Source organism: Eleutherodactylus coqui, chromosome 1 (assembly GCF_035609145.1).
Source record: "Eleutherodactylus coqui strain aEleCoq1 chromosome 1, aEleCoq1.hap1, whole genome shotgun sequence".
Classification (NCBI taxonomy): Eukaryota; Metazoa; Chordata; class Amphibia; order Anura; family Eleutherodactylidae; genus Eleutherodactylus; species Eleutherodactylus coqui.
This window is the reverse complement of record NC_089837.1, coordinates 204,626,303-204,652,835: the sequence shown is the minus strand read 5'-3', so window position 1 is coordinate 204,652,835 and position 26,533 is coordinate 204,626,303. Positions and strand designations below refer to the sequence as shown.

At 45.8% G+C, this 26,533-nt stretch overlaps 1 protein-coding gene across 2 annotated transcripts; it reads right to left on the bottom strand.

The window, feature by feature from the left end:
- On the bottom strand, positions 1–26,502 carry PPIL4 (peptidylprolyl isomerase like 4). Of its 2 annotated transcripts, none has more exons than XM_066605438.1 (13): positions 26,375–26,502; positions 23,741–23,808; positions 23,373–23,437; positions 22,746–22,863; positions 20,947–21,089; positions 20,249–20,345; positions 20,020–20,136; positions 17,798–17,922; positions 6,405–6,471; positions 6,209–6,320; positions 4,202–4,298; positions 1,324–1,465; positions 1–292 (listed from the first exon to the last, which is right to left on the bottom strand). In XM_066605438.1, the coding sequence occupies exons 1-13, from the start codon at positions 26,442–26,444 to the stop codon at positions 77–79; spliced, it is 1,437 nt and encodes a 478-aa protein (XP_066461535.1). In that variant the 5' UTR covers positions 26,445–26,502; the 3' UTR covers positions 1–76. The 2 variants fall into 2 exon arrangements, with proteins under 2 accessions (XP_066461535.1, XP_066461536.1); XM_066605439.1 differs by having other exon boundaries at positions 1,324–1,462.
- Positions 26,503–26,533: the final 31 nt, after the last annotated feature.

Genomic DNA, 26,533 nt, shown 5'->3' with positions numbered 1-26,533 from the left:
TAAAAAAAAATTCGATATTTATTGTGAAAAAGGTAAGCTTTACACAGTCAATGAAATCTATTAGCCGCCTTGCCTTTTAGTCTCGTTCTCGATATTTAGATTTGTCTTTATATTGCTTTGGACTTCTTTCTCTTCTCCTATCCCTTTCCCTTGTTTCTTCTCTTGACTTCTCTTTGGAACTGTGGCAGTAATTGCGCTCCCGAGATTGACTACGGCTTCTTCTGTGACCCTTCTTCTCACCCTTCCTCTTCTCTCTACAGTAATCGTCCTCATGTCTCCTCCGGTGGGCCTCCTTATGAAAATCACCAGAAGAGAAGATCAGGTAATTATTAGAGATGAGCGAGCACCCAAATGCTCGGGTCCGCGTTATTCGAGTCAAGCTTTTCATAAAATTCGAGAGCGCTACTCGAGTAATGAACCCCATTGACTGCAACGGGAAACTCGAGCAATTTTGTATGTGGGAAGCTGGGTCCTGAGTAGAGATGAGCGAACGTACTCGTTTCAAGTAATTACTCGATCAAACACCGCGATTTTCGAGTACTTCCGTACTCGGGCGAAAAAGATTCGGGGGCGGCGTGGCGGAGCAGGGGTAGCAGCGGGGAACAGGGGGGAGCCCACTCACCCACGGCGCCCCCCGAATCTTTTCGCCCGAGTACGGAGGTAGTCCAAAATCGCGACGCTCGGGTGAAAAAGGGGCGTGGCCGAGTAGGTTCGCTCATCTCTAGTCCTGAGCTTTTTCTTTTTTTCCCCTCGGTCTGTGTCTCTCTCTTCCTGCCAGACAAAAATTTTTCAAAAGAACGCGCGCTGCATCACGGCGGGAAAGGGCCAAAACAGGCACGTCACAGCGGGGCAGGGTCAAACACGATTTGATGCTCGTTCGAGTAACGAGCACCATCGAGTACGCTAATACTCGAACGAGCATCAAGCTCGACAGAGTACATTGGCTCAACTCTAGTAATTATGCTAATTAAAGAATCCTAATAAAAAAAATAACATCTCTATAGCTTAAGTTAAGCAAAATAACCAAATACTGTATACGTCAACTACCTAAGTGTTTGCATGTCTACAACTAGCTTTTCTTGTAGTGATCTGAAAAAGCAAAAGGAGGGGAGCTTCTCAAAACACAAATGCACAGTGGAACCAATAATTGAATCTTTACATCCCAAAGAGGCTCAAAATATATACAGTTTTTCTACTATTTTGCAGTGCCCGAGCTGCTGAATGAGTGGTTATCACAGCTGTGTTTGTGCAATCAATGGCGTGTGAACAGGAGGGCTACCACTATAACAACCAAGGTAAGAGAAATCTCACAAACAGAAATACCTTTGATTTCTTCATTCTTCTGCCATCAACATCTTCATCATCAGAGTAGTGGCGTTTCTTTTCTTTTTTGTGCTTAGAGGTATGTCGCTGATCACTGCTGTTGTCTTCTACATTGTCATCCAATACCAGCTCATATTTGCTGCTAAGAAAGTTAAGAAATGTTTTGACAAGGAAACTATTTGCTAATTAAATCTGTCACCAAAAAAAAAAAATAATAATAATTAATAGAGATGATTGAAATTGAAAAATTTCTAACATTGTGCTGACAGGCAAGTTTACAATTTAATAGTTGTAATGCCTTTTATTGCCTAAAACCAGGCAATATAGCTTTATCCCCTTAACGACACAAAACGTGCAGCACGTTCAGAGTATTATGAAGGGAGATCGCACGTCTATCCCGTTCCATACAACGCAGGTGCCAGCTGTTTCTTACAACAGGCACCCGCCCATAACAGCTCCGATAAACCACAACGCTTATTGGAGCTGTTGACCCTTTAAATGCCGCTACCAATTCTTACAGTTGCATTTAAATGCCTCGACTGATGTTAGGGGGTCCGTATGAGATCATGGGTTGCCGTGCGGGTGTCATGGCAGCTGGGGGGATTCTGAAGGACCACAGGGCTGCCATTGCAAATCGCCTAGCAAGCCATGCCTGTGGCGTGGCTTGATAGATTGCCTGTCAGATCGTGGTATAATGTAAATTAAGTTTTAAAAAGTTTTACTAATTATTAACAAAAAAAATAAAAAAGGTAATAAAAGTTAAAAAAACACAACCCTTTTGCCATATTTATAATTAAAGAAACTAAATAATAAAACAAAAGTACATATTTGGTATTGCTGCGTCCGTAAAAGTCGGATCTATCAAAGTAATGCATGATTTACCCTGCACGGTGAACGTTGCCAGAAAACAAAAATGGCAAAAGAAAACATCTGCGCTTTTTTTGGTCACCTAGTCTCCAAGAATAAAAATGTAATAAAAAGCGATCAGAAAGTCGTATGTACTCCAAAATGGTACCAATAGAAACTGCAGGACGTCCAGCAAAAAATGTGCCCTCGCACAACTATGTTGAAGCAAAAATAAAAAAGTTACAGCTGTCAGAAGAGAGCGGCAGAAAATAATCTAAAAAAAAATTATAATCGTACGGACCCATAGAATATAGCTATAATCATACTGACCCATAGAATATAGCTATCATGTCATTTTTGTTGCAGTGTGTACACCATGAAAACAAGTCGCACCCAAAGATGGTGGAATTTAGTTTTTTTTTACATTTCAATTCACTAAGAATTTTTGTAAAGTTTTTCAGTACATGTATATAGTACTATTAAAAATATAACTCGTCCTGCAAAAAACAAGCCCTCGGACATCTACGTTGATGGTTAAATAAAAGAGTTATGATTTTTATTCTGAAAGGGGGTAGGGAAAAACAAAAATTGAAAGAAAAAAAAAAGGGGGGGGGCCGCGTCCTTAAGGGGTTAATGAAAAATCCACCTAACAGCATCATCGGTACATAAGAGAAGAAATTTTTCAGGTTTACACACAAAGCTGATTAAAGTATTAGTTATCTTTGCAATCTAGCTGATTAACAAAGTTTGCCTCCCCTTTTGCTCCAGTAGCAGAGGTATCTATGTAGCACATTCCTGCAACTGAGTGAAAAGCTATGGCTATGCCAGAAATATCTTACTGGTGCAGGTCTCGGGGATGGGAATGCCACATACTCATGGAAAACGAATGGAGATGTTGACATGAATGTGTTCAGCCCTCTTCATTAACTTCTATGAGAGTTTCTGTGACTCCCATAGAAGTTAAAGGGGTTGTCCCGCGCCGAAATGGGGTTTTTTTTTTTTTTCAACAGCCCCCCCGTTCGGCGCGAGACAAACCCGATGCAGGGACCTAAAAAAAAAATCCGCACAGCGCTTACCTGAATCCCCGCGCTCCGGTGACTTCTTACTTACCGGTTGAAGATGGCCGCCAGGATCTTCTCCCTCCGTGGACCGCAGCTCTTCTGTGCGGTCCATTGCCGATTCCAGCCTCCTGATTGGCTGAAATCGGCACGTGACGGGACGGAGCTACCAGGAGCCGCTCTCCGGGACGAGCGGCCCCATTGAGAAAAGCAGAAGACCTGGACTGCGCAAGCGCGTCTAATCTGGAGATTAGACGCCGAAAATTAGACGGCACCATGGAGACGAGGACGCCAGCAACGGAACAGGTAAGTGAATAACTTTTTATAACTTCTGTATGGCTCATAATTAATGCACAATGTACATTACAAAGTGCATTAATTGGCCATACAGAAGTGTATAGACCCACTTGCTTTCCCGGGACAACCCCTTTAATGTCTACAACAACCTCTCCATTCATTCCCCACTTGGATAAAGCAGTCATCTCACAAGGCAGCACAGGGGATCAAGTGGTTTGCAGATCGCTATGGAGTTGGGACACGCATCTATCAAACATTTATGGCATGTTCTTTGGATAAGCCATTAGAGTTTACAATGCAGATAGCCCCTTTAAATGGAAGATTATAACTAGAGATGAGCAAGCATACTCGCTAAGGGCAATTGCTCGAGCAAGCATTGCCCTTAGCGAGTACCTGCCCGCTCGAGAGAAAAGGTTCGGCTGCCGGCGCGGGGGAGCGGTGAGTTGCGGCAGTCAGCAGGTGGGAGTGGGGGTGAGGGGGAGAGAGAGAGATCTCCCCTCCGTTCCTCCCCGCTCTCCCCCGCAGCTCCCTGCCTGCCGCCGGCAGCCGAACCTTTTCTCTCGAGCAGGTATTCGCTAAGGGCAATGCTTGCTCGAGTAATTGCCCTTAGCAAGTATGCTCGCTCATCACTAATTATAACCTATATGCTTCAGAACATTTGAGTTGTCAAAAGATACTCTTGTTTGGGTTTAGCATTATCTTTCAGAGTAAGCTTGGAGGATTTTCCTGCATCCTTTTCATATTCTTTAAAGTCATCCTTGGTATATTTTCCACCTGCAATTCAAAACAGAATTACTTTTTGCCGCTTATTGATCAGACACTCTGTTTGATTCTGCAGCAGCCATCAGCAGATATTTGGAAAACTTACATGGCAACCATTCAGATGAATTGCCACCCATAATATTTTCAGGTTCTAGATACAATCTGTGTATTTTCTATAACAGATAAACCTTACATTTGTAACATTAGAAATACCGTATTTCCCCCGAAAAGAAGACTCTGTCTTATCTTAATTTTTGTACCGAAAGCGGTGCTGGGTCTTATTATACTTACCTAGCAGGCTCGGTCCAGGTCCCTCCTGCTGCTCTGTGGAGCTACGACGCACTTCTTGCAGTCCTAAGCTGCCCACAGAAGATCCGTTTTGGTTACAAGATTGAGAAATCTTGCCTCTAGGAAGCGATTGCTCTGATTAGTTCTCGAACACTGCTCGTCCAATAGTGCATTGGTTCTCGAGCACTGCTCAGACAAGCAATGCAGTACTCGATGAACCAATCATAGCCATCGCTTCCTGGACGTGGGATTTATAGATCCCATAACCAGGAATGATCTTCTGTGGGCATCCGAGGACTACAAGAAATGCATCGGAACTCTGGAGAGCAGGAGGAGGGACCTGGATACAGCCTGCTAGGTAATGTATTTTTTTTTTGTTTTATGTACTGCAGCTAGGGTTTGTTTTTGGGTAGGGATTATATTTCAAGCCTCCCCGAAAAAAAATCTGAAAAATTAGGTGGTGCTTATTTTCAGGGTAGGTCTTATTTTCAGGGGAGACAGGGTAGTCTTTTTTTAATATAAAACCATTTGTATTATTTAGGACATTAGGGTTAGAGAACCGTTTTTCAATACTATCTTTAGGACTATGTTTGTTTTCGATTTTGTCTCCTAAAAACATTTGGACGTTTTTGAAAAAAATTGTAGAACACAGAATCTTATGTGGGGTGCAATGGTAGAGAAAAGGATTAAAGTTGTCTTTCCACACCATTCCCCGGTATGGAAAAACTGACAGAAGAATAATGAGCATTTGAGAATAAAAACATTTTTTGCCATAATCAGAAGAAAAGTACACTTACGGTAGATTTTAGTCAAAAAGAAATTCTCACTTTTGTAATCTTATTAAGGAGAAACATTATTTATTTCAAGAACTATAATAAAGTATTCTGACCTTATTTTTTTACCAAATTACATGAAGGTTGACATGGCCGTCAACAGTCTGTCTAGACAGCTGCAATCAGCAAGCTGTTTGCTTTCAGGAAATATGTAGGATTTAAGAGTGAACTTATTCTTCAAGGTGTGTAATTCCTGTATTTTATAGCAAGTTATTCTTTAAAATTTCCAGCGTGAAACCAAATTTTCGGCCTTTCCACTTGTGGTGAGGTTAAAAGTAGCCTATTTCTACATGCATATATCTTAAGTGATATATATCAACACCGCACGTGCTGAACTTTTATTTTTAGGAGGTGTCATGCATCTAATTTCCTGCTTGGGTTACACTTTCAAGCACCAATATCAAAATTTTTTTACTTTTTTATTTTTTTAAGAAAAATTTCATGCAATTTTGGCTTAAAGTGTAAGTACCTCTGCGTTTTTGTGCCGAATTGCATTTTTATAATGTTCCAGGTGTCTACTTTTAGAAAATATATGAGTATGTGAGTGTAGAATATTATTTTATAAATTAAGGTTTCATTTGTACATCTCAAAAATGTGAAAATTGGAGGTGCAAAATGTTGAAGAATCCCGGCTGGGAAAGGGGTAAAAATACAACACTACATTATGAGAACAATATTATACTAAAACTACACCCACAAACAAGATAAAATGTAGATAAGCATAATTCAAATCATTACACTTCTGGATATATGGTTACAAGAAAGAAAGAGTTCTCTGTATTACAAATTATTTTACAGTACCCTTTCCTTTCCATTTTATTTTCGCCACAGACTGACTGAAATCCACGTGAATGCGTCTGTCATCAATAAGTACATTATCCATCTTGAAATAGGCTTTCTCACAGTCCTCCTCCTGAAAAATAATCAGGGCTTACATTACTGATGATCTTTTAATTTCCTCATTACCAAAGGACTTTATGCAATATAAAATGTATACCTTTTCAAACTCAATAAAAGCGTAACATAGTGATTCGCCAGTCTTCCAGTCCCGTATTATTTCACAACTGGGTAATGGAAAAACAAAGGAGACAGAAATGAAATCCTATCCCTAAAGTAGCTATTTTTATATCCATAGCCATATCTCTAATCCCAATTCTGATCTGTTTTCTCAACATATAGGTAGAAGAGACCAAAAAAAAAAAAAAAAAACATTTCATACAGTTTAATGTAGAAAAGAAATCTGTATTTTCCCAATCGCCAATTACTGTATATACTCTAGTATTAGCCGACATGAGTATAAGCAGAGTCAATACGTTTTACCACACAAAAACTGGTAAAACTTATTGACTCGAGTATAAGCCTAGCTATACTCTATTATATACTAGGTAGAAAAAAAACCCTGCAATACTCACCTCCCAGTTAGCGTCTGTGTCCCCAGAGCGATGCTCCCCCCGGCGGTGCGAAAAAGCTGCTTGAGAATTCTCCCCGCTCGGCTTTGAATTACCCTGCCATCAGCGCTGTGTAAGTAAGCGCTGTGAGTGGATCGAGCGCCAGCCATTCAGTGATGTCATTCACCGAATGGCTGTGAATGATCGAGCACCAAATGGCTTCTTTCCTTTCTCCTGCCGCACAGATAGTGCCGCTGTGATACGGAGCTCCGGTGTTTCAGAGTTCTGCTGCTCCTTCTGCTCCATCACCCAGTACTATCCCCCGCACTGTCCCAGGGAGGGTTTAAAATATGTTTTCCCTATTTTTCCCCTCTAAAACAGGTGTGCGTCTTATCATCCAGTGTGTCTTATAGAGCGAAAAAACACGGTATATGAAAACAAACATGATGCTTAAAGTAAATGCTGAAATTTACTTAAGTCATACCTAATATTTCCATTGTGTCTGGCAATACGGGAAGTTTTGGTATAGCTTACCGTAAAATCTTTCTCGTCACATTCATTGGGGGACACAGCCAGACCTTGGGATATAGCTACTGCCACTAGGAGGCAACACTAAGCAGAAAGTGTTAGCTCCTCCTACTAGCTATATCCCCCCTGCAAGCACCATGCTAATCAGTTTTGTATGCAAGCAGTAGGAGTAGCCAGTGGGAGGACAATACAATAACATTTAGCCATAAATCAACACATAAATGTTCTGGTACAATTATAACGTCACAGGCGACCATAGAACAGAAATGTTCCAGCACAACGCTACATCAAAAAGAAGGGTGAGTGCTGTGTTCCCCAATGAACGTGACAAGATTTTACGGTAAATTATACCAAAAGAGGGTAAATTGAGGAACTTTATAATCAGGAGTGCATTACCCTCTGACACACAAAAAGGAACTTATCCCTGTAATGTAAGGAGCTGCAAGACCTGCTCACATGTACTGACTGCGGACAGGATACGGATCCCCAACACACAGCAGGACTATAATATCCCAGGGATATTCGCATGTTCCTCGTCCAATGTTGTGTACCTGATCATGTGCAGTAAATGTCCTGTTGGGGGTCTTTATGTTGGAGAAACAGGACAGAAACTGAAAGGAAGGATGAGATCTCATCGCCACACGATTAAACACAGAAAAAGAGAATTGCCTGTGGCCGAGCACTTCTCTAACCATGAACATAACATAGGAGATATGAGAGTTTTGATATTGAAGGATGGTTTCAAGTCACAAAACCACAGAAGAATTTGGGAATATAAATTGATAACAACCTTTGACACGCTGAATACTAGGTTAAATTATTCCCCAGGATTTATGCGTGAATGGGAGGTGTGAGACATTTATTGCACAGATAAGACCCCCATCAACAGTAATTCAGGGACCATAAACTTTCACCCCCTTATCAGTGTTTAGCTAAAAATGTCAGTGTACCTCTTGTAGCATTTCTAGCCTGCCCGACCTTTCCCCTCCCCCAACAGTAATTTAGGGACCATAAAACTTTCACTCCGCTATCAGTGCCTAGACAAAAAAAGTTTGTTTGCTGTTGCAGAATTCCTTTTAAGTGCAAACCAATCACATCCATATCTGTGCCTTGCCATAAGTATGTATGTTATGTGTGTATAAATATCATGCCTCTTCAGATCCAATCCATTAAGCCTGAAGAAGGACCCTGCGTTGGTTTGCAAGCTCGCTATTATTACATCATGTATTTTTGTTAGCCATTAAAAGGTATCATATCTACAAGATTACGTCGTTTCTCTTGCCGAGAACAATCACATAGAGCAGTCCCGGAAATAAAAAGGGGTGGGTTACTTACAACCAGTCCCGAGCAGTCAGGGGACGGCCGCCTGTAGGATTTTTCGACCTAGAGAGGCGTCCGCTGATGCGAAAGTATGAACCCTATAAAAGGGCCCAGGTCGCTGCCTTGCATACTTGAAGGGCTGAAGCCCCATTGTGAACCGCCCATGAGGCCCCCACCGCCCACGACAAGTAAGCCATCACTCGGAAAGGAGGCGACCGCCCCTTGGCGCTGTAGACCTCTGCCACGAGCATTCGGATCCACCTGGTGATGGTCACCTTGGAAGCCGCAGATCCCTTACGCGGCCCTTCTGTAATTACAAACAATGACTCTGTCCGCCGGAAGTCCTTGGTCCTGGCAACGTATATCTGCAAGGCCCGCACCAAATCCAGCCGATGCAAAGTCCGTTCCCTTGGATGTACCGGGGATGGACAAAACGACGGGAGGACGATATCCTCATTAAGGTGGAAGGGTGACACCACCTTTGGTAGAAACTGCAGTACTACCTTGTCCTGGTGGAAAATCAAAAAGGGTGGCTCGACTGACAAGGCAGCCAGTTCCGACACCCTGCGTATCGAGGTGACGGCCACAAGGAAGACCACCTTCCAACACAAAAGACGCAGTGAACCTCCTTTAGTGGTTCGAAGGGATGAGACTAATGCATCCAAGACAAGACTGAGGTCCCATGCGGGCATAGGTGACTGGAACGGAGGAGCAGCATGGGAAACCCCCTGAAGGAATGTGCGTACTGCCAACCTGGCGGCTATTCGCCTCTGAAAAAGGACCGAGAGAGCCGAGACCTGGCCTTTTAAAGAGCTTAATTTACGGCCCATATCCAACCCTGCCTGCAGAAAAGACAGGATATTAGCCAGTGAGAATCGCATTGGGTGAAAGTGGCGTTCCTCGCACCAGACAAAGAAGCGTTTCCAAACGCAGTGGTAAATCCTTAATGACGACGGCTTCCTTGCTCGCATCATAGTCGGAATGACCTCTTCCGTGAAACCTTGCTTCTTCAGTATCGCGGTAACAACAGCCAAGCTGTTAAACGAAGAACCCCTCAATTCGGGTGGAAGAGAGGACCCTGTGACAGCAGGTCTTCTCGTTCTGGTAGGCGCCATGGCACGCCGGCTAGAAGGTCTATGAGGTTCGCATACCATGCTCGCCTTCGCCAGTCCGGTGCTATTAGAATTACTGGATGCCCCTCCTTCCTGATCTTCCTGAGTACCCTCGGTATGAGAGGGAAGGGCGGAAAAATGTTCGGGAGGCGGAAGCCAGACCATGGAATCACTAGCGCATCCACCGCTAATGCCTGAGGGTCCCGGGAGCTGGCTACAAACGGCTGTACCCTGCGATTGAACCTGGACGCCATCATGTCCACATCCGGACGACCCCAGCGATGACAAATCGCCTGGAATACCTCCGGATGCAGCTCCCACTCCCCTGAGTCTACCGTTTCCCGGCTGAGAAAATCTGCTATCCAATTTTCTACCCCAGGTATGTATACTGCTGAGATTGCCAGTAGGTGCGATTCGGCCCATCTGAGTATCCTGGACACTTCGAACATTGCTCGCGCACTTGGAGTGCCTCCTTGGTGATTGATGTAAGCGACCGCTGTCGCATTGTCTGTCTGAATCCAAACATACTTGTCTCTGAGGAGAGGACCAAAGTGCTGCAGCGATTGCCAAATCGCCCGCAACTCCAGAATGTTGATCGGGAGCATAGCCTCGCATCGGGACCACTCCCCCTGGGTGGACAGATTTCCCAAGGTACCTCCCCAGCCGTGGAGACTGGCGTCCGTAGTCAGCACCATCCACTGGCTTGGGTGCAGCGAGCGACCCCCCTGAACTCTGTTGGGGGTTAACCACCATTGCAGAGAGGATCGAGTCCGAAGTGACACCACGATCCGTTGGTCCAGCAATAGTGCCGATCTGTCCCAACGCGACAGGATGAATTGTTGGAGCGTCCGAGAGTGGAATTGCACGAATGGAATGGCTTCGAATGAAGCCACCATCAACCCCAACACCCTCATGCAGTGCAAGATGGACACCGACCTCTGCTGAAGCAAGGATCGAATGCTCCTGACCAACAACTCCCCCTTGGGTTGGGGCATGAGCAGCTGATGATTCCCTGTGTCGAATATGAAGCCGAGGAATTCCAATCTCTGTGTTGGGACTAGGCACGATTTGCCGCGGTTGACGACCCATCCGAACCTTCCCAGAGTCTGCATTGTTATGTGGAGACTCTCCAGGTTGCTTACCCGACACGGTGCCTTTACTAAAATGCCGTCCAGGAAGGGGATGGCGACAACACCCCTGGTGGGAAGCAACGCCATTACCGCTGTGAGCACCTTTGTGAATACCCTTGCTGCTGTAGACAACTCGAAGGGCAGGGCCGCGAACTGGTAATGACTCCCCTGAACCTCAAAACAAAGAAAGCACTGATGGGATCCGCAAATCGGAATGTGTAGATACGCGTCCTTGATGTCCACTGATGAGAGAAACTCCCCCGGTTCCATAGAGGCGATGACTGACCCTAGAGATTCCATGCGGAAATGCTTCGTCCTGATGTAATAATTCAGTTGCTTCAAGTCGAGGATCGGTCTGACCGTGCCATCCTTTTTGGGGACCACGAAAAGATTTAAATAGAAACCCCGTCCGTGCTGAGAAGATGAAACTGGTACTACCACTCCCTGGGCAAGCAGGTGATCGATCACCACGCGAAACTGTGCTGCCTTTTCTGGAGCCCTTGACCTGAAGAAGCGATCCTGCGGGGAAAAAAAGCAAACTCTATGGCGTAGCCGGAGGAAATAATCTCTCGCACTCAGGAGTCAGACACGTGCGCTAGCCATGTGTCCTTGAACAGGGAAATTCTGCCCCCCACCCTGTTGAAAACGGGCGGGGTCTGACCTTCATGCTGGCAATTTTGTTCCCGTGGCCTTCGGCACCCGGGAGCAGGACCGCCAGGCAGACCTGGTCTTGAAAGATGGGCCCCTCCTCTGTTCCTGCGGATTTTTCCTGGCCTGTGACCATTGCCCCGCTGCGGCCCGTGGGCCAAAATGGCGAAAGGACCGGAAATAAGTTCTCTTCTTTGGCAGAACCTTCTCTCCTCTTCCCAAACCTTGAGGAAGAAATGTGCTCTTCCCGCTCGTCGAGTCCCTAATTAACTCATCCAGTTCAGCTCCAAACAGCCTGTTGCCCTCAAATGGCAGCTTGGTCAGAGCCCCTTTTGAAGATGCGTCAGCCGACCAACCCTTCAGCCATAGAGTCCGGCGTGACACCACAGAAGCTGCCGAGGCCCGGAATTTTGCCGAGTCCAGGTTTGCTGCACAGACAAATTTTACGGCCTGAATAATGTTGTCCGTGACATCCAGTAACTCATTGGCCGGAGCGCCCGCAAGAATGTCCTTGCGTAGCTGCTTTGCCCATGCGACTGAAGCCTTACTGACCCATGCGGATGCAAAGGTGGGACGTAACAAAGTGCCTACTGCCTGAAAAGTAGACTTTGCCAGTGAGTCTAGCTTCCTATGATGTGGATCCGCCAGTGATGCGACGGAAGAGCGGTGTTTTTAGACAGCCGCGACACAGGTGGGTCCACTACAGTAGGCACTGACCACCTTTTAAGAAGATCTTCCGGGAAGGGATACGTGATGTCCCAAGACTTACCCAGTACCTTAAAGCGCTTATCCGGAACTTCCCACTCTCTTTCCAGGACCTCCTCGAAGTCCCGATGGGGGGGGGGGGGGGGGGTTAATTGGCATGGGCGTTTGTGCCGTTTAAATGACACGGCCGCCGGTGGAACCGCCACGGGTTCCTCTGACACTTGAAGAGTGTCCTTCACTGCCACGACCAAGCTGTCCATCAATGCGGACAGCTTAGGCACCTGCTCCTTGTCCAAATCCGAGGGAGATAACGAAAGAGAGTGTTCCCCCTCCGACCCACTACTATCCTTAGTTGGAAAGTGTGGCTGCTGCATCTGACGTGTAGATTGGGAAGCCGATAAACATTAGGAACGTGCGGGAGCCGCATGTGACGGGGAGGATTTCCCGGAGTGACTGGACCTATGGGCGGACTCTCTGGAGCTGTGGTGTTACCGTGCAGGGCGGCGCGGGGTCCCCCGGTCAGCGCGCGCTGCTCCGGCTTCCTGGAGCTCTGACGTCAGGGCTTCCCCGGTAACGGGGGGGGGGGGGGGGGGGGGGCGGCCGATGGGCAGCGGCGTGGGCGTGTCCACCCGTAGGGTGTCGGCTGCACTCCTCCACCTCTCTTGTGCAGTAGTGGGGGAGTTGGCTCCTCACCCCTCCGCCCCTGGGCGGAGTCCTGTAGTCATAAGGCTGGCAGTGACCTGAGCTCACCGCCAGTTATTGGTTCTGTCAGCTCCTAGTCAGTCCTGTCTGCAGTTCGTCTCAGTCAGTTCCCTAGTTTGCTCGTCAGCTTCCTTTTCCAGCTTTGCCTTGTGCTCAGTATTTTCTGTTTGATCACTCCATCTGCCTTTCCTTGTCGGTACTCTGTCCCCTGTTAGTTAGGTTCATCTAGTGCAGTCGCCAGGTCCCCAGCCAGGGTAGGGACCGCCGTCCAGTTGTCCGCCTGGGGTTAGCCAGGTCGAAGCAAGTAGGCAGGGACAGTGGGGTGTGGTAAGTTCAGGGCACCCCACCTGGCGCTCGGGGGTCAGAGTGCCGTAACATGTGGGACCTATGGGCGGACTCTCTGGAGCTGTGGGACCTATGGGCGGACTCTCTGGAGCTGTGGGACCTATGGGCGGACTCTCTGGAGCTGTGGGACCTATGGGCGGACTCTCTGGAGCTGTGGGACCTATGGGCGGACTCTCTGGAGCTGTGGGACCTATGGGCGGACTCTCTGGAGCTGTGGGACCTATGGGCGGACTCTCTGGAGCTGTGGGACCTATGGGCGGACTCTCTGGAGCTGTGGGACCTATGGGCGGACTCTCTGGAGCTGTGGGACCTATGGACGGACTCTCTGGAGCTGTGGGACCTATGGACGGACTCTCTGGAGCTGTGGGACCTATGGACGGACTCTCTGGAGCTGTGGGACCTATGGACGGACTCTCTGGAGCTGTGGGACCTGAGGATTCCCTGGAATGATGAGACCTACGAAAAGATTCCTCGTGGCTGTGAGACCTACGTCTCTTACGTGACCTCCCCCGTGACCGCTGTGGAGAAAAAGTCTACGTGTCCGAATGTAGTCTGCGCAATATTGCCACAGACCTGCTAGCTAACCCAGAGACTGCCGTGGCAAGGGACCGCGCCCATTCGGGCTCGGCTGCCTGCTCCACAGGGGCGGTGGGGGGCACAGACGTTCCTGGAGCCTGCCGAGCTGAGATACAATTCGCAAAGCGGGGTTCCGTCTGACCGCACGGGAGCTTCGCATTACATAGGGCGCAAGCATAAAACTTTACTCTCCCCGTAGCCTGGCCGAAAACCCTCTGGCCTGGGGTCAGACATGGCGTTTAGCAAGAAAACAATACACATACCATACTGCTGCAAGAGATAACTGCAGGGGGGAAACAGCACAGGGAAAAGATGCCTCAGCAGAGCTTACCCTAACCCATGGCTGTCGTGTCCCAGCTGGAGCTCCTGAGTCGCAGGGGAGAGCTTCCTTCTTTGGGTACAGCACGCTGTGTCACACGCTACCAGCACTCCTGTTCCAAGCAGGAAGGAGAGTCTGAGGGGAAGGAGAGAACGGCCACCTGCTCTTTGTAGTGGGCCGTCTTTTCAATCCTCCCGCGCTGCTCGAGTGGGTGTGGCCTTACTCCGGGCCCAGGCAGCCCAAGCCAGGGAGCCGCCCACTGGATCGTGCGTCCGGAAAACACCGCCGCGCCAAAGGTAAGGCAGCCTCTACCGGCGCCGTCCCCCACAGATGGCGCTCCCCTAGGGGTCCCTCCTGAACACCCGGAGCCTGTAGCAGGAACCCACAGCCACAGCTGTGCAACGCTCAGCCCTGCTCCTCCATACCTGTGGCCGAGGGCGGGCCACAGTGCCGACCCCAGCCTGCTCTCCACCGCATACTAAATTACTCCCGCCAGCCGAACATGCTGTCAGGGAGTCAGCTGCATCGGTCACTGCTGCCTGTAGATCGCTGGCGTCGCTTGCCGCACCACAGCTCCCCCATGCCTGAGGGCTGCTGCTGCAGGCGCCCCTGTAGACACCACAAGCACTAGGGGTTAGGGGCTCGTGGCAGGAAAAGTACCTGCTTCCTTTGGACTCCCGACAGTCGTCCTTCCACAGAACCAGGGGAGGGAATTCTCATGTGCTCCAACCTCTCCCTCTGGCCATCTGAGCTCCAGCAGTGTTCCGCCCGCGCTCGCCGTCACCAGGAGGGGAGCTGCTCCAGGGAGGGGAACCCTATCGCTGGCAGACAGCGATTCTGTGCACAAGGGCAGGATCGTGTCACCTTTTCTTCCTTGGGTTGGGCGTCAGCAGTGTGGCGGAGACACCGCACTCCACGCCCTTTCCCGGGAGGACAGGAAAAGTCAGGGAATAGCCCACGACTCCCCATATTCCCGAAACTATGTCTTTCCAGACCTTAGACTAAACATGTCTGCGTCCTGCAGACACTAAGCTAAAAACTGATTAGCATGGTGCTTGCAGGGGGGATATAGCTAGAGGGAGGAGCTAACACTTTCTGCTTAGTGTAGCCTCCTAGTGGCAGTAGCTATATCCCAAGGTCTGGCTGTGTCCCCCAATAATACGGACGAGAAATTCAATTTTCTGGGGGCACTGCTCCTACACTTCCTGCTCAGGACAGGCTGTGTCGTCCTTACCATGGTCCTGAGTAGGAAGTGTAAGATCAACATGGGGCTCCCATTGATTTCAGTGGGTGTGAAGCCCGCACTCCGACTTCATCCTGACCACTGATGATTGTCAGTGGGACAGACGATCAGCTGATGGATGGGGTCTCAAGCGTCCATAGTGCTGAAAATATTAGCTTGCTGTATGTAATGTCTGATTTTATTTGTTAGTGTATCTTCTGATTTGTAAAACTAAGGGAAATCTTGGCAATATAAGAATAAAGATTAATAACACATTTACATTAGACCTTAAATTGACTGGCAGCAGATAAACACTAGATTGTGGACAGACTGTACCCAATGTCTTCTCTTCCATTTTCCACAGTTTGTTAGATAAGAGATGGAGGAAAAACAACAGACCCTGGCTACCTGCGCTGGTGATCAAGTTCGACAGAAAAAAGGCTTAGTCCCATGAGCGTATATCGACAGGCATTTTTACGGCCGTGTGCGCGCTCCCGATGGCAGCAAGAAACATGAAAAAGCAGGGTTTCCTGGCCTCGGTCAGCTCCCGTCCTAGCCCTGTCCACCTCTATTGAACTGATCTACAGTCTCTCCTCGCCCTTCTAAGTCCCTCTACAGTACACCATGTTCTGCTGTACAGTGTACTTAGAGGGGGCGGGGCCAGGAGAGACTGTCTATACACACTCATGGTTCAGGATAAAATCCTGCACAATGAGAGTTCAGTGTAAACAGCAGAGGTTCAGTGCTGAACGGCAGCTGTATAAAGTGAATGAAAAAGGGGCGGGGGAGAGCGGGGAGAGAAATCTTCTGCAGCCGGCCAGCTGTGAAACAAGTATACCCACTCGACAGGTGCTCCCCCACCCCCACCACCACCACAAGTAACACTGACAGCCCACCCCACCCCCACGACACGTAAAACAGAGCGTTAGGCCTTATTCACACGGGCTACAAAAACGCACGATTTTGTAGCACTACAAAAACACACATATGTGTAGCCCATGGTTTCCAATGGGTTCTTTCAGGCTACAAAACATATCTCATGTGAATGAATCCATTGGAAACCAGGGACTACACATGCATGCATTTTTTGTCGCGCTACAAAGTAGCGCAGTTTTGTAGCCTGTGTGAATAAGGCCTTACTTGTCGTGCTGGGAGGGTGGGGGAAGGGCTGTTAGTGTTACTTGTTGTCAGCACCCCGACCGACCCCCCCACACCCTCCGCAGCGACTAGTTGTCAGCACCCCTACCTCCTCTGCGTCGACTAGTTGTCAGCACACAGAACCCCCGCGGCGACTAGTTGTCAGCATCCCAATCATTCATAATAGTCACAGCTCACCTCCTCCCCTCCCAGCACAGGCAGGATTACACTATGTGGGTGGCTGAGTGATCACATATACTACAATACGTCAGTATTGCAATATATGCTTTTTCTGCCAGCACTCTCTAATAGGCAGAAATACACGGCAGCCTTGGGGGCCTTCAGAAGTCCCAGAGATACTATAACAACCGAACAGCACCTTGCAATCTAATCGTGGGAGGGCTGTTGAGTGACTGTCACCAGTTTTCAACAGTTAACAGCCACTGTTAATGCTCGTAATGGAAGCAAGCTTACCACAACTTCTAAGCAATTAGCAGTAACACCAATCATCTCATGCCCCCCTCTCTCCCCACAATGTGATAATGAAGTTCAAATGGGCTGCCATATTAGTCTAAGGCCTAATGAAGGCTTCCTGGGCTACTCTGCATGAATGCCTATAAAGCCCTTACTAAACAGCAAGTTGAAGTACTATAATACTTCTGCAAAATATAGAACAAGTGATCACAAGTCCAAAGTCCCTTAGTAAAACTGAGAAAAAAAAGAAAAGAAAAAAGTTTAATATATTTTTTTGTTTAAAAAAAAGCAACTTAAAAGTTCAACCCCTTATTACTCGTTTTTCTCATAAAAAAAGAGAATATATTAATAATTCATATCAACATGTTTGTTAAAGTATGAACCACTAAAATATCACGCTGTTTATCCTACATGGTAAATGCCATAAGAGGGAAAAAAAAAAAACAAATGCCAGAATTGTGGGGGCAGACAGCAAGTTTACATACTGTAGAGTTGTAATGTTCAATTTTCAATAAAAAGAAAATTGATGAAAAAAAAAATTACAACTCGTCCCACAAAATAAGTCCTCTTCTAGGTTTGTCGATGTAAAATTAAAAACACACCCCATGATTAGAATTATATAACTTCCACAGCCATCTCCAAATTAAAATGTTGTTCAAGCTGTGATATTAATAAAAGTATAGCAGCATAATTTCCAAACTATGAAACCTATAGATTTAACTTTTTGGACACTTTTCTGTTGAACAACTTGCACAAGCACACAATATCTAGATTAAGAACAGACCTCTTAATGGTTCCAAATCTAGAAAAGATGATCTCCAAATCTTCATCAGTTGTGACAGGATTCAATTTACATACAAAGAGTACATTTTCAGGTGGTTTTATATCTGCATCTGGTATATCGCCAACCTTAAAGAAATCATAATTGTTGTTGATATCTCAGTAAATTATATGGACTAACTAAAGACAACCTCATCAGGAAGTGAGGCTGTGGTCACACTAAAGTCATGCTTCTACAGATCTGTTTCAGTGGAGCAATACATAAAGCATAATTTAGTCTAATGACACAAAATAATTCCTCCTCTGTTTCATTGAATTCAATAGTGGAAATAAAGGAAACGTCTTTCCATAAACACTGTTGTGTTTAATAAACACTAAATATGAAGTAACTTTAAAAGCTATAAGATTTATAAAGTTAAGAACTTTGCAGTACATGATTACTTCTCAGATAAGAACCACCCTGTCGCGGTCGGACCAATCACGTCCCTATGTGCCCTAATAGCTCATATGGACCTCACATTGGGCTTAAGTAAGAGTGGAAAGCTGCTAAGCAAGAGAGGCTCTGGTGGTCGCTGTATGACCATGTATTACTTAGGTAACATATAATGTTTCCTTCCAGCAAACTTTGCCATGATAACAACTAGAGATGAGCGAGCGTACTCGGTTCTTTTTTTTTTTTTCACTCGAGCACCTCTTTTTCCGAGTAACTGACTACTCGGACGAAAAGATTCGGGGGGACGCCGGGGGGGGGGGGGGGGGGGGGGGAGAGAGAGAGCTCCACCACGCCGCTCCCCGAATCTTTTTGTCCGAGTAGTCAGTTACTCGGAAAGAGAGGTGCTCGAGTGCAAAAACACCCGAACCGAGTACGCTCGCTCATCTCTAATAACTGAACGCCTAGGATTACAGTGGCCGGACCCGAGGTGATCAGCTGATGGCTAGGATGGCTGCAATTAGAAAATGGGTTATACAGAAGGAACGACTCTTTTACAAAGGTTGTGTCATACTTAAGTTGAAATAACAGGACATATAAAAATCACAAATACTTGCAATTTAAGAGATCCCTTTAAGAATGTTACAATATAGTTTGCACAAGTGTAATACTTAAAAAGGTATGCTGGAACCAATATATTGATGACATATCCTCAGGGAAAATCATATCAGATTGATGGGAGCATGCTGCTCGGGAACCCACTGATCAGCTGTCTGAAGTGACCATGGCGCTCACTACTTGACTGCATACTTTTCATAGCGACTGCCTGGTATAATAGCTCAATCCCATCTACTTGAGTGGGACTAAACTGCTCTTAAGCCACATGACTGATGAGTGTGATCTTGCAGACCTGAGAAAAGACTGTCATTCACTCGAACATTGCGGCCTCATTGGCAGACGTGAGGCCCCGAGCAGCGGACCATCACTGATCTGATATTGATGACCTATCCTAAGGATATATCAACAATATTATAGTCCCAAAAAACCTCTTTAATGCAAAAGTGAACGTAAAATGCGCAACATAAGTGGTGACAACAAGTGGCTATGAATAAATCCAACCCAATACTTATTGTATAGTCCAACTCAACTATTGTGATTAGAGATGAGCGAGCACCCAAATGCTCGGGTCCACGTTATTCGAGTCGAGCTTTTCATAAAATTCGAGAGCTCTACTCCAGTAACGAGCCCCATAGACTACAATAGGAGACTCAAGCAATTTTGTATGTGGGACGCCGGGTCCCGAGCTTTTTTTTTTTTTTTCTTCTTGGTTCGTGTTTCTCTCCCCCTCTCCCTTCCTGACAGACAAAAAATTTTCGAATGATGCGCGCTACGTTGGGGAGGGGCCAAAACAGGCACGTCCCAGCGGGCAGGAGCCAAAAGCTGGGGTGGGGTCGAACACAATTTGATGCTCATCGAGTAACGAGCACCATCGAGTACGCTAAAACTCGAATGAGCATCAAGCTCGACAGAGTACGTTCGCTCAACTCTAATTGTGATGCATCTTTGTACCAGCACATTATTACATGTCAGCCGTATGACAGATTCAATTAGTCTTGAGCACTGTCCGAATCGGTTTAGCATGTGGATTATTGCTTGGTGACCACATTAGGAGAAGAACAGCAGCCAGGGTGCTTAGAGAAGCAAAGTTAAAGACAATAAAAAAAATGATTTTGCATGACCGTTCCTATTCAAAATAATGAGTATCAAATAATTATTTCCCGATAGTGCATTCTTACCATTTCCAAAAGAACAGCTCTGGTCTTAGCTTCTTTCTCAGCCAGTTGTTCTTCAATTTCCTCATTTGATTTTCCTTTGTTGTCGTCAATTTCTTCATCAGCACCTATACGACCACTCTGGGATTGTAAAAACGTAATGGTTACAATGTCATCATCATAAAGGAGCGGAGATGCAAAGTATAAACGGATGCTTTGTCCCTCATGAGTGCATTAGAACGGCACCACTTACATCCAACTGCTCTTTTGTAGGTTCTGGTGATCGATCGGGAATGGGAAGTTCTGGTGGATCATCAAATGGGTCAGCCAGAATCACAGTGTGGTTTATTCTAGCAAAACAAGTCCAAATCATCAGGCTGAAAATACACTGTATAACTGCCGGTACATTTAATAGGTCTGCCACAAAATGTGGCTAAAAGAACAGGTCGACTGAAAACATTCGTTTCAAATCACATTTGCAGATAGCTTGTTGTAAAGTCAGACAATTGATATTTTGTCTTGGAGAAAAGTTTACACACCCGTTATGTCGTAAAACTATTTTTTCTGTAACTAGTCCTAGACCTGTGTGTCCAGCATATTTGCAGCACCCACTAATCGCACTTCATTTCTACTGGTTATTGTAGGATTCTTCATTTTCTGTACCCCTCACCTCACTGAATGTCAGCAAGTAGAGATGCTGAAAACCATAACAGTTTGCTACAGAAAGTTGAAAATTGCATATCATAAAATAAAAAATCTTTATTTGCGAAAGCTATATGGCCCACCAGATAAAGGCATATCTGCAGTCATAAAGGAGTTATTATGTACTACTGTCTCTATTTTTCATTAGGTTTGTCAAGGCTTGACCAACCCATTGTGGTCATAGAAAATTTCCATTGTCAGCATTGCAATATTCAAGTTGAACATATTGAAAGAATTAGTTCAACGTACCGGATGTCTTGGAAAGGAACAAAATCTTTATCCACAAATGTCTCATTAATCTTCTTCAACACCTCCATTCCTTCAGTTACTTCCCCAAACACTGTATGCACCCCATCTAGATAGTCCAAATCTACCCCTGTAGTTATAAGGAACTGCAAACAAAGACAAGATAGAATTGGTTTACTGATAGTAGTCAATGACCTAATATAAGCTATGTCAGAGGAGCATTATGGGCAATATAATAGAATGGCTACACATATATGGCGAGTGGGTAGAAATATGGCCATACAGATTTATGGATGTGTGAATAGTTCTACATATCATGCTTCAGATTTATTTTATTTTAAATGGAAAGTATATGGCACCAATGCATATCAACAAAGCTTAAGACTGTTCACACTGACCTATTTTTCATCTGAGTAAGGTCTACGGATTTTTGTTAAAAAAAAAAAAAAAAAAAAGAGCAGATCCCATTATAAAACAGTAGGACAAGCTTCTGTTTTCAGAAAGATTTATTTGGGTCCGACATAAACCAAAATGTATAGACAAGTGAAGACAGCCTTAAAATCATACCTGGAATTTCAGGTGCCTTCAGAATAAGCTGTGCATATGAGGAATAACACTATTTCTGGCCATTACATGACATTTATCACCAGTTTTCCCCTCTGCAGGAGCTTTCTTTAATTTTCAGCTTGAGAATTCTGAGGTAGTGAGCCGAGACCAGCTGCAAGTCTTCTGTACATTGCCACACATAGAAGAGAAGATCCTGCTGTCCTCTCTGTAGCCACCCTCATAGATAACAGTAGCTAAGAAGACATTATACAGCACTACCTGAGCAATGTACCTCTGAGACCTTAATCACTTACTTTTAGCTGCAGCAGTGTGTTTGTGTGTGAAAGGGTCTCTGCTTCTCTCTACCTCTGCAGCAGCAGCTTCCCCCCTCCCCTTTCCATAGACTTCTATGGGCAGAATGAGACAACACCCACCTCCACTTCCTGTTATCTGTCTGGTTTTCTCTGTTACTAGAAATGACTACTACATGACAACAAGCCATGGACAACATATTAGAAGAAAGGGAAACCCATAGTGGTCAGCACTAAAGATGAGTGAGCATACTCGCTAAGGACAAGTGCTCGATCAAGCATTGTCCTTAGCGAGTAGCTGCCCGCTCGGAAGAAAAGGTTTGGCTGCCGGCGCGGGTGAGAGATCTCCCCTCCGTTCCTCCCCGCCCCACCCCACCCGAACCTTTTCTTCCAAGCGGGCAGGTACTCGCTAAGGGCAATGCACGATCGAGCAATTGCCCTTAGCGAGTATGCTCGCTCATCTCTAGTCAGCACTTGAGTGATTTTTTTTCTTTTAGCACAAACATATTTTAAGGAAATAAAGTGATTTGCACCTTTGCTAGTAATCACATTGGCGCTACAGGCTTGTTATATTAATCTAAACACAGCATATTTTTCTCTAAATGAACATGGTAACAAAAAACAATGAGATTTAGGGTGGTTTCATATCAGCGCAGGCAATTCCACTTTTCCTGCTCCGATCGGGGAGCATGAAAGAGAAATCTCTGTGGACGCAACCGAACAGTGCTGGGTGGACCCCATTGACTATAATGGGGTCCGCCGCTTTCCGCTCAGCTTTTGCAGTGCTTTTTCTTACAGTATTTTCAGCCGCATCTGTGACAGAAGCTCCTGCCGGAGATTCCGACGCAGATGTGACACCACCCTTATCAAGTTATATGTTTTGTATATTCATGATTATTCCATAGGGTATAATGAAGATGTGTTACGCAGGGTCTCCCTTCTGACCTGTGATCCATGCTGATCGCTGCCATTGTTCACCAACGACACAGTTCCCAATTTCTTGTGTTTTATTCTTGGCACTTTCTCAGGTTCAAAATAACGTGCCTGGTCTCCGTACAGCTTACTAAAATAATGGGTTAGAAATGAGACAAGAAGGAACTCAACATCCAGCTATGAGAAAGATTGTAATATATGAACAAGAACAATTCTAGACCTCAAAAGAGATGTATAGATATTTGCGTGATGACAAGTAAAAAGTTAAGCAGAACTTTTATGAAGGAAGGAATGATTCTCCAAGGAGATGCGAAATAAACTCTACAGCGTTTATCAGAGAATGAAAACAAAGATCTGGTACCGTGTTAGCCAGTAGAGCAAAATGTGATTGTTCTCAGCAAGAGAAACAACGTAATCTTGTAGATATGATACCTTTTAATGGCTAACAAAAATACATGATGTAATGTATTTTTGTTAGCCATTAAAAGGTATCATATCTACAAGATTACGTCGTTTCTCTTGCTGAGAACAATCACATTTTTATCAGAGAATGTTCACATCTAAACTATAAGTTTGAAAGAAGCTATCACGGACTTTAGTAGGGGGGAAAAAAAGCACCTACAAAACTGAAGTACCTACCTAAAGATAGACTCGCCTCCTCTGCCTGATCCCGAAGGGTCACCAGTCTGTATGATAAAATCTCTCTAGGGAGGAAAAAACAGCAGAATGAATAATACAAAGTTGCTTTGTGGTATCGACCCATGACAATCCTGTCCCTGATACAACCAACTCTGTGCCAGTCTCTGCTTCTCTCTTCCCGCCTGCTCTCTATACACTTCAATGAGCAGAATGTGTTTACCAAGCGTATAAATAAAATGGAAAATGTATTCTCTTGGTTGATTTGGCAATACCAAATTATATATATATATATATATATATATATAAATAATCATTTTGGGGTATATACGTATGACATTTTAAATTGATTTTTTCCCCACTTTACTAACCTGCACATTGTGGATAAGACAGTAGTTGTAATACTTGATTTTGCAGAGCTTCAAGAAATTTAAGCAAGCTAAAAAAAAAAAAAAAAAAGCCAAAGAATATATGTTACAAGATAAAAACATAACAGATAAACAATTGCTCTATGTAAATGGCCAAATATTGTATCTACCACAACAGGTATTGAGTATGAATCATCAGTCGCTTTATAGGTCGGACAGACAAGAGGCTCACGCGTGGAAAATAATCCACAGGCATGTAAGCATTCTACCGTTACTGCACTGCATACAATAAACGACGGCATTACATGTTACATGACATTTTCGCAATTGTCAGAAAAAGTCAAATTGTCTTCATCTGATTTATAAACACTGTCCTTGTCTGTGGGGTCATATTTGATGCTGTGGACTGACAATGGCAGTAGAGTTTGTCACCAGGGTCACTTGTCTTGTCACTAGGTCTTTTCCAGCCCCGCAATTAGGACATATGTAAATGACAAAGATGTGGGTTAGAAAGGGTATCGTTTCTCCCTAAGGAGACACCTAGAAGGTGAGTGAGGAGACTTATAAGACCATCCATGCTTCACTGTGAAATATGCAAATAGGGAAGATGGAACAATCCCTCTGCAGCGCCACCTATTGAAGGCAGAATTCCTGCAATTCAATGTTAGACTCTTTAGACAAGCCTTATAACAATGACTGGGAATTGTAAACCAAACCTGAATCCATGCACAGACAGCTGTTCTGGGGTTTTTGCCCCTCATCAGTGTGCAGCAGGTTTCTGGCTTCACTCAGTTATTGTTATAAGGTTTGTCTAAAAGAGTCCAACATTGACTTGAAGGAATGCTGCCTTCCAATAGGCGGCGCTGCAGAGGTATTGTTCTGTCTTCCCTATTGACAAAGATGATAAACAGGTTTCATCTCCAGTTCTCCTCGGTGCACAAGGCGGACTACATACACACGCATTAAAGGGGTTGTCCCGCGGCAGCAAGTGGGTCTATACACTTCTGTATGGCCATAATAATGCACTTTGTAATATACATTGTGCATTAATTATGAGCCATACAGAAGTTATAAAAAGTTTTTCACTTACCTGCTCCGTTGCTGGCGTCCTCGTCTCCATGGTTGCCGTCTAATTTTAAAAAAAAAACGTTTCGGCGCGGGACAACCCCTTTAATGATTTCCCATTATGTACTAAAACATGACCAGGGAAACGATGAAGATGAGGAAACAGTTGAGTTCTTTAATACATCATTTCAGTCCACACTTTCTCCCATGAACGTTGTGCCTCAGTGTAGTCCTATGTTATACCCAAATGCACTGGAGATTCAGACATATCCCAGCCAACACACAGTGCCAATTACCACTGAACGAGAGCCAACGTCCTTACTGAAATATGCATCAGTAGGTTAGCAGATTCGTGATTCCTTGTTCCTTCACATTTATTACACTGAACAGCCACTTTATTACAGACTGCCATCTAGCAGCGCATTGGACCTCACTGTGACATAGACTTCAATAGGTGTGGAAATCATTCTACAGTAATATTGGCCCATGTAGAGCATCTTAAAGTTGCTGCAAATTAGATGAAGGGACTAATGAGTGTCGGACAGCCTGTTCAACCTTGTCCCAAAAATGCTCTATGGGCTTACAGAGGTTTTCCGGGATTCCAATATTGATAATCTGTCCTTAGGATAGGTCAACAATACTCAATCATCGGGGTGTACTGCTGAGGATCGCTGCTGATCACCTGTTTGTAGAGACCACGGCTCCTTCTCAGGCCAATGACGTCACGTTCATTGATCATTTAGTCTGTGAGTAGCTCAGTCCCACTCAAATGAATGGAATTGGGCTGCTATACCAGGCGCCACTGCTATAAAATGCACGGCTCTGTGCTTGGCATGCAGTGAAGAAACTCCAGAGTGCCACAGCCTCTCCAAACAGCTGACTGGTGGGGGTCCTGGGCAGTGAACCCCAAGGATCGGATACTGAGGACTTATCCTACGAATCTGGAACTGTGAAGGCCAGGAAAGAACAGAGAACTTGCTGCCATGTCCATCACCATACGGCTCTTGTGGCTTGGTAAGGGTCCTTGTGTCACAGGGTCAATGGCAGCGCAGGTGAGCCGCAGTGGTCACTGCAGGGGCACAGCTCGCATCCGACCTGGCCATCTGCAGGAGGCCTCACTCCCATTGCTCACTTTCCCCTCTGTAGAGAGTGTTCACACCTAGCGGGAATGCTGCAGGAATTCTGCATCCAAAACCATCAGTGCAGATTTTGACTCCCAATCAGCTGTGCCTCAGTGGCTGATTTGGGCAGACACAGCACTCACCTCACCTTGTGGTGCCTTCTGCTATCAGCCCAGCCTTCTTCCCAGCATCTGACAGCCTGCAGTGAGCGCCATTAGTCAGCTGATCCCACTTGCTCACCACCAGCAGCGGATGCGCAGCGGATTTCAACTGTGTTTTGGATGCGGAAACTCTGCAACATGTCACGTGCCTAATTCCCATACAGGACACTCCAATCCTGAAGGGGCCGGTGTCTCTAATAAAGTGGCCGTATCCTCTCCCTCTATGTGAAGTACGCCGGTGATGTACAGCAGTGCCCTGCGGGGGGCGGTACCGTGCAGCCCCCCTCTACCTCGCGGTCTCTCCTCCGTGTACAAGTCTATGACGACGTCCCCCAGTGTAGTCTCCAGCAAGACGGCCATGATGCGCTGCTCCGGCCCGGCGCCTCTCGCACAGCTTGCACACTGGAGAGGACCTTCGGTGTCGTCACTGTGACGTAGTCGCAGGTCCT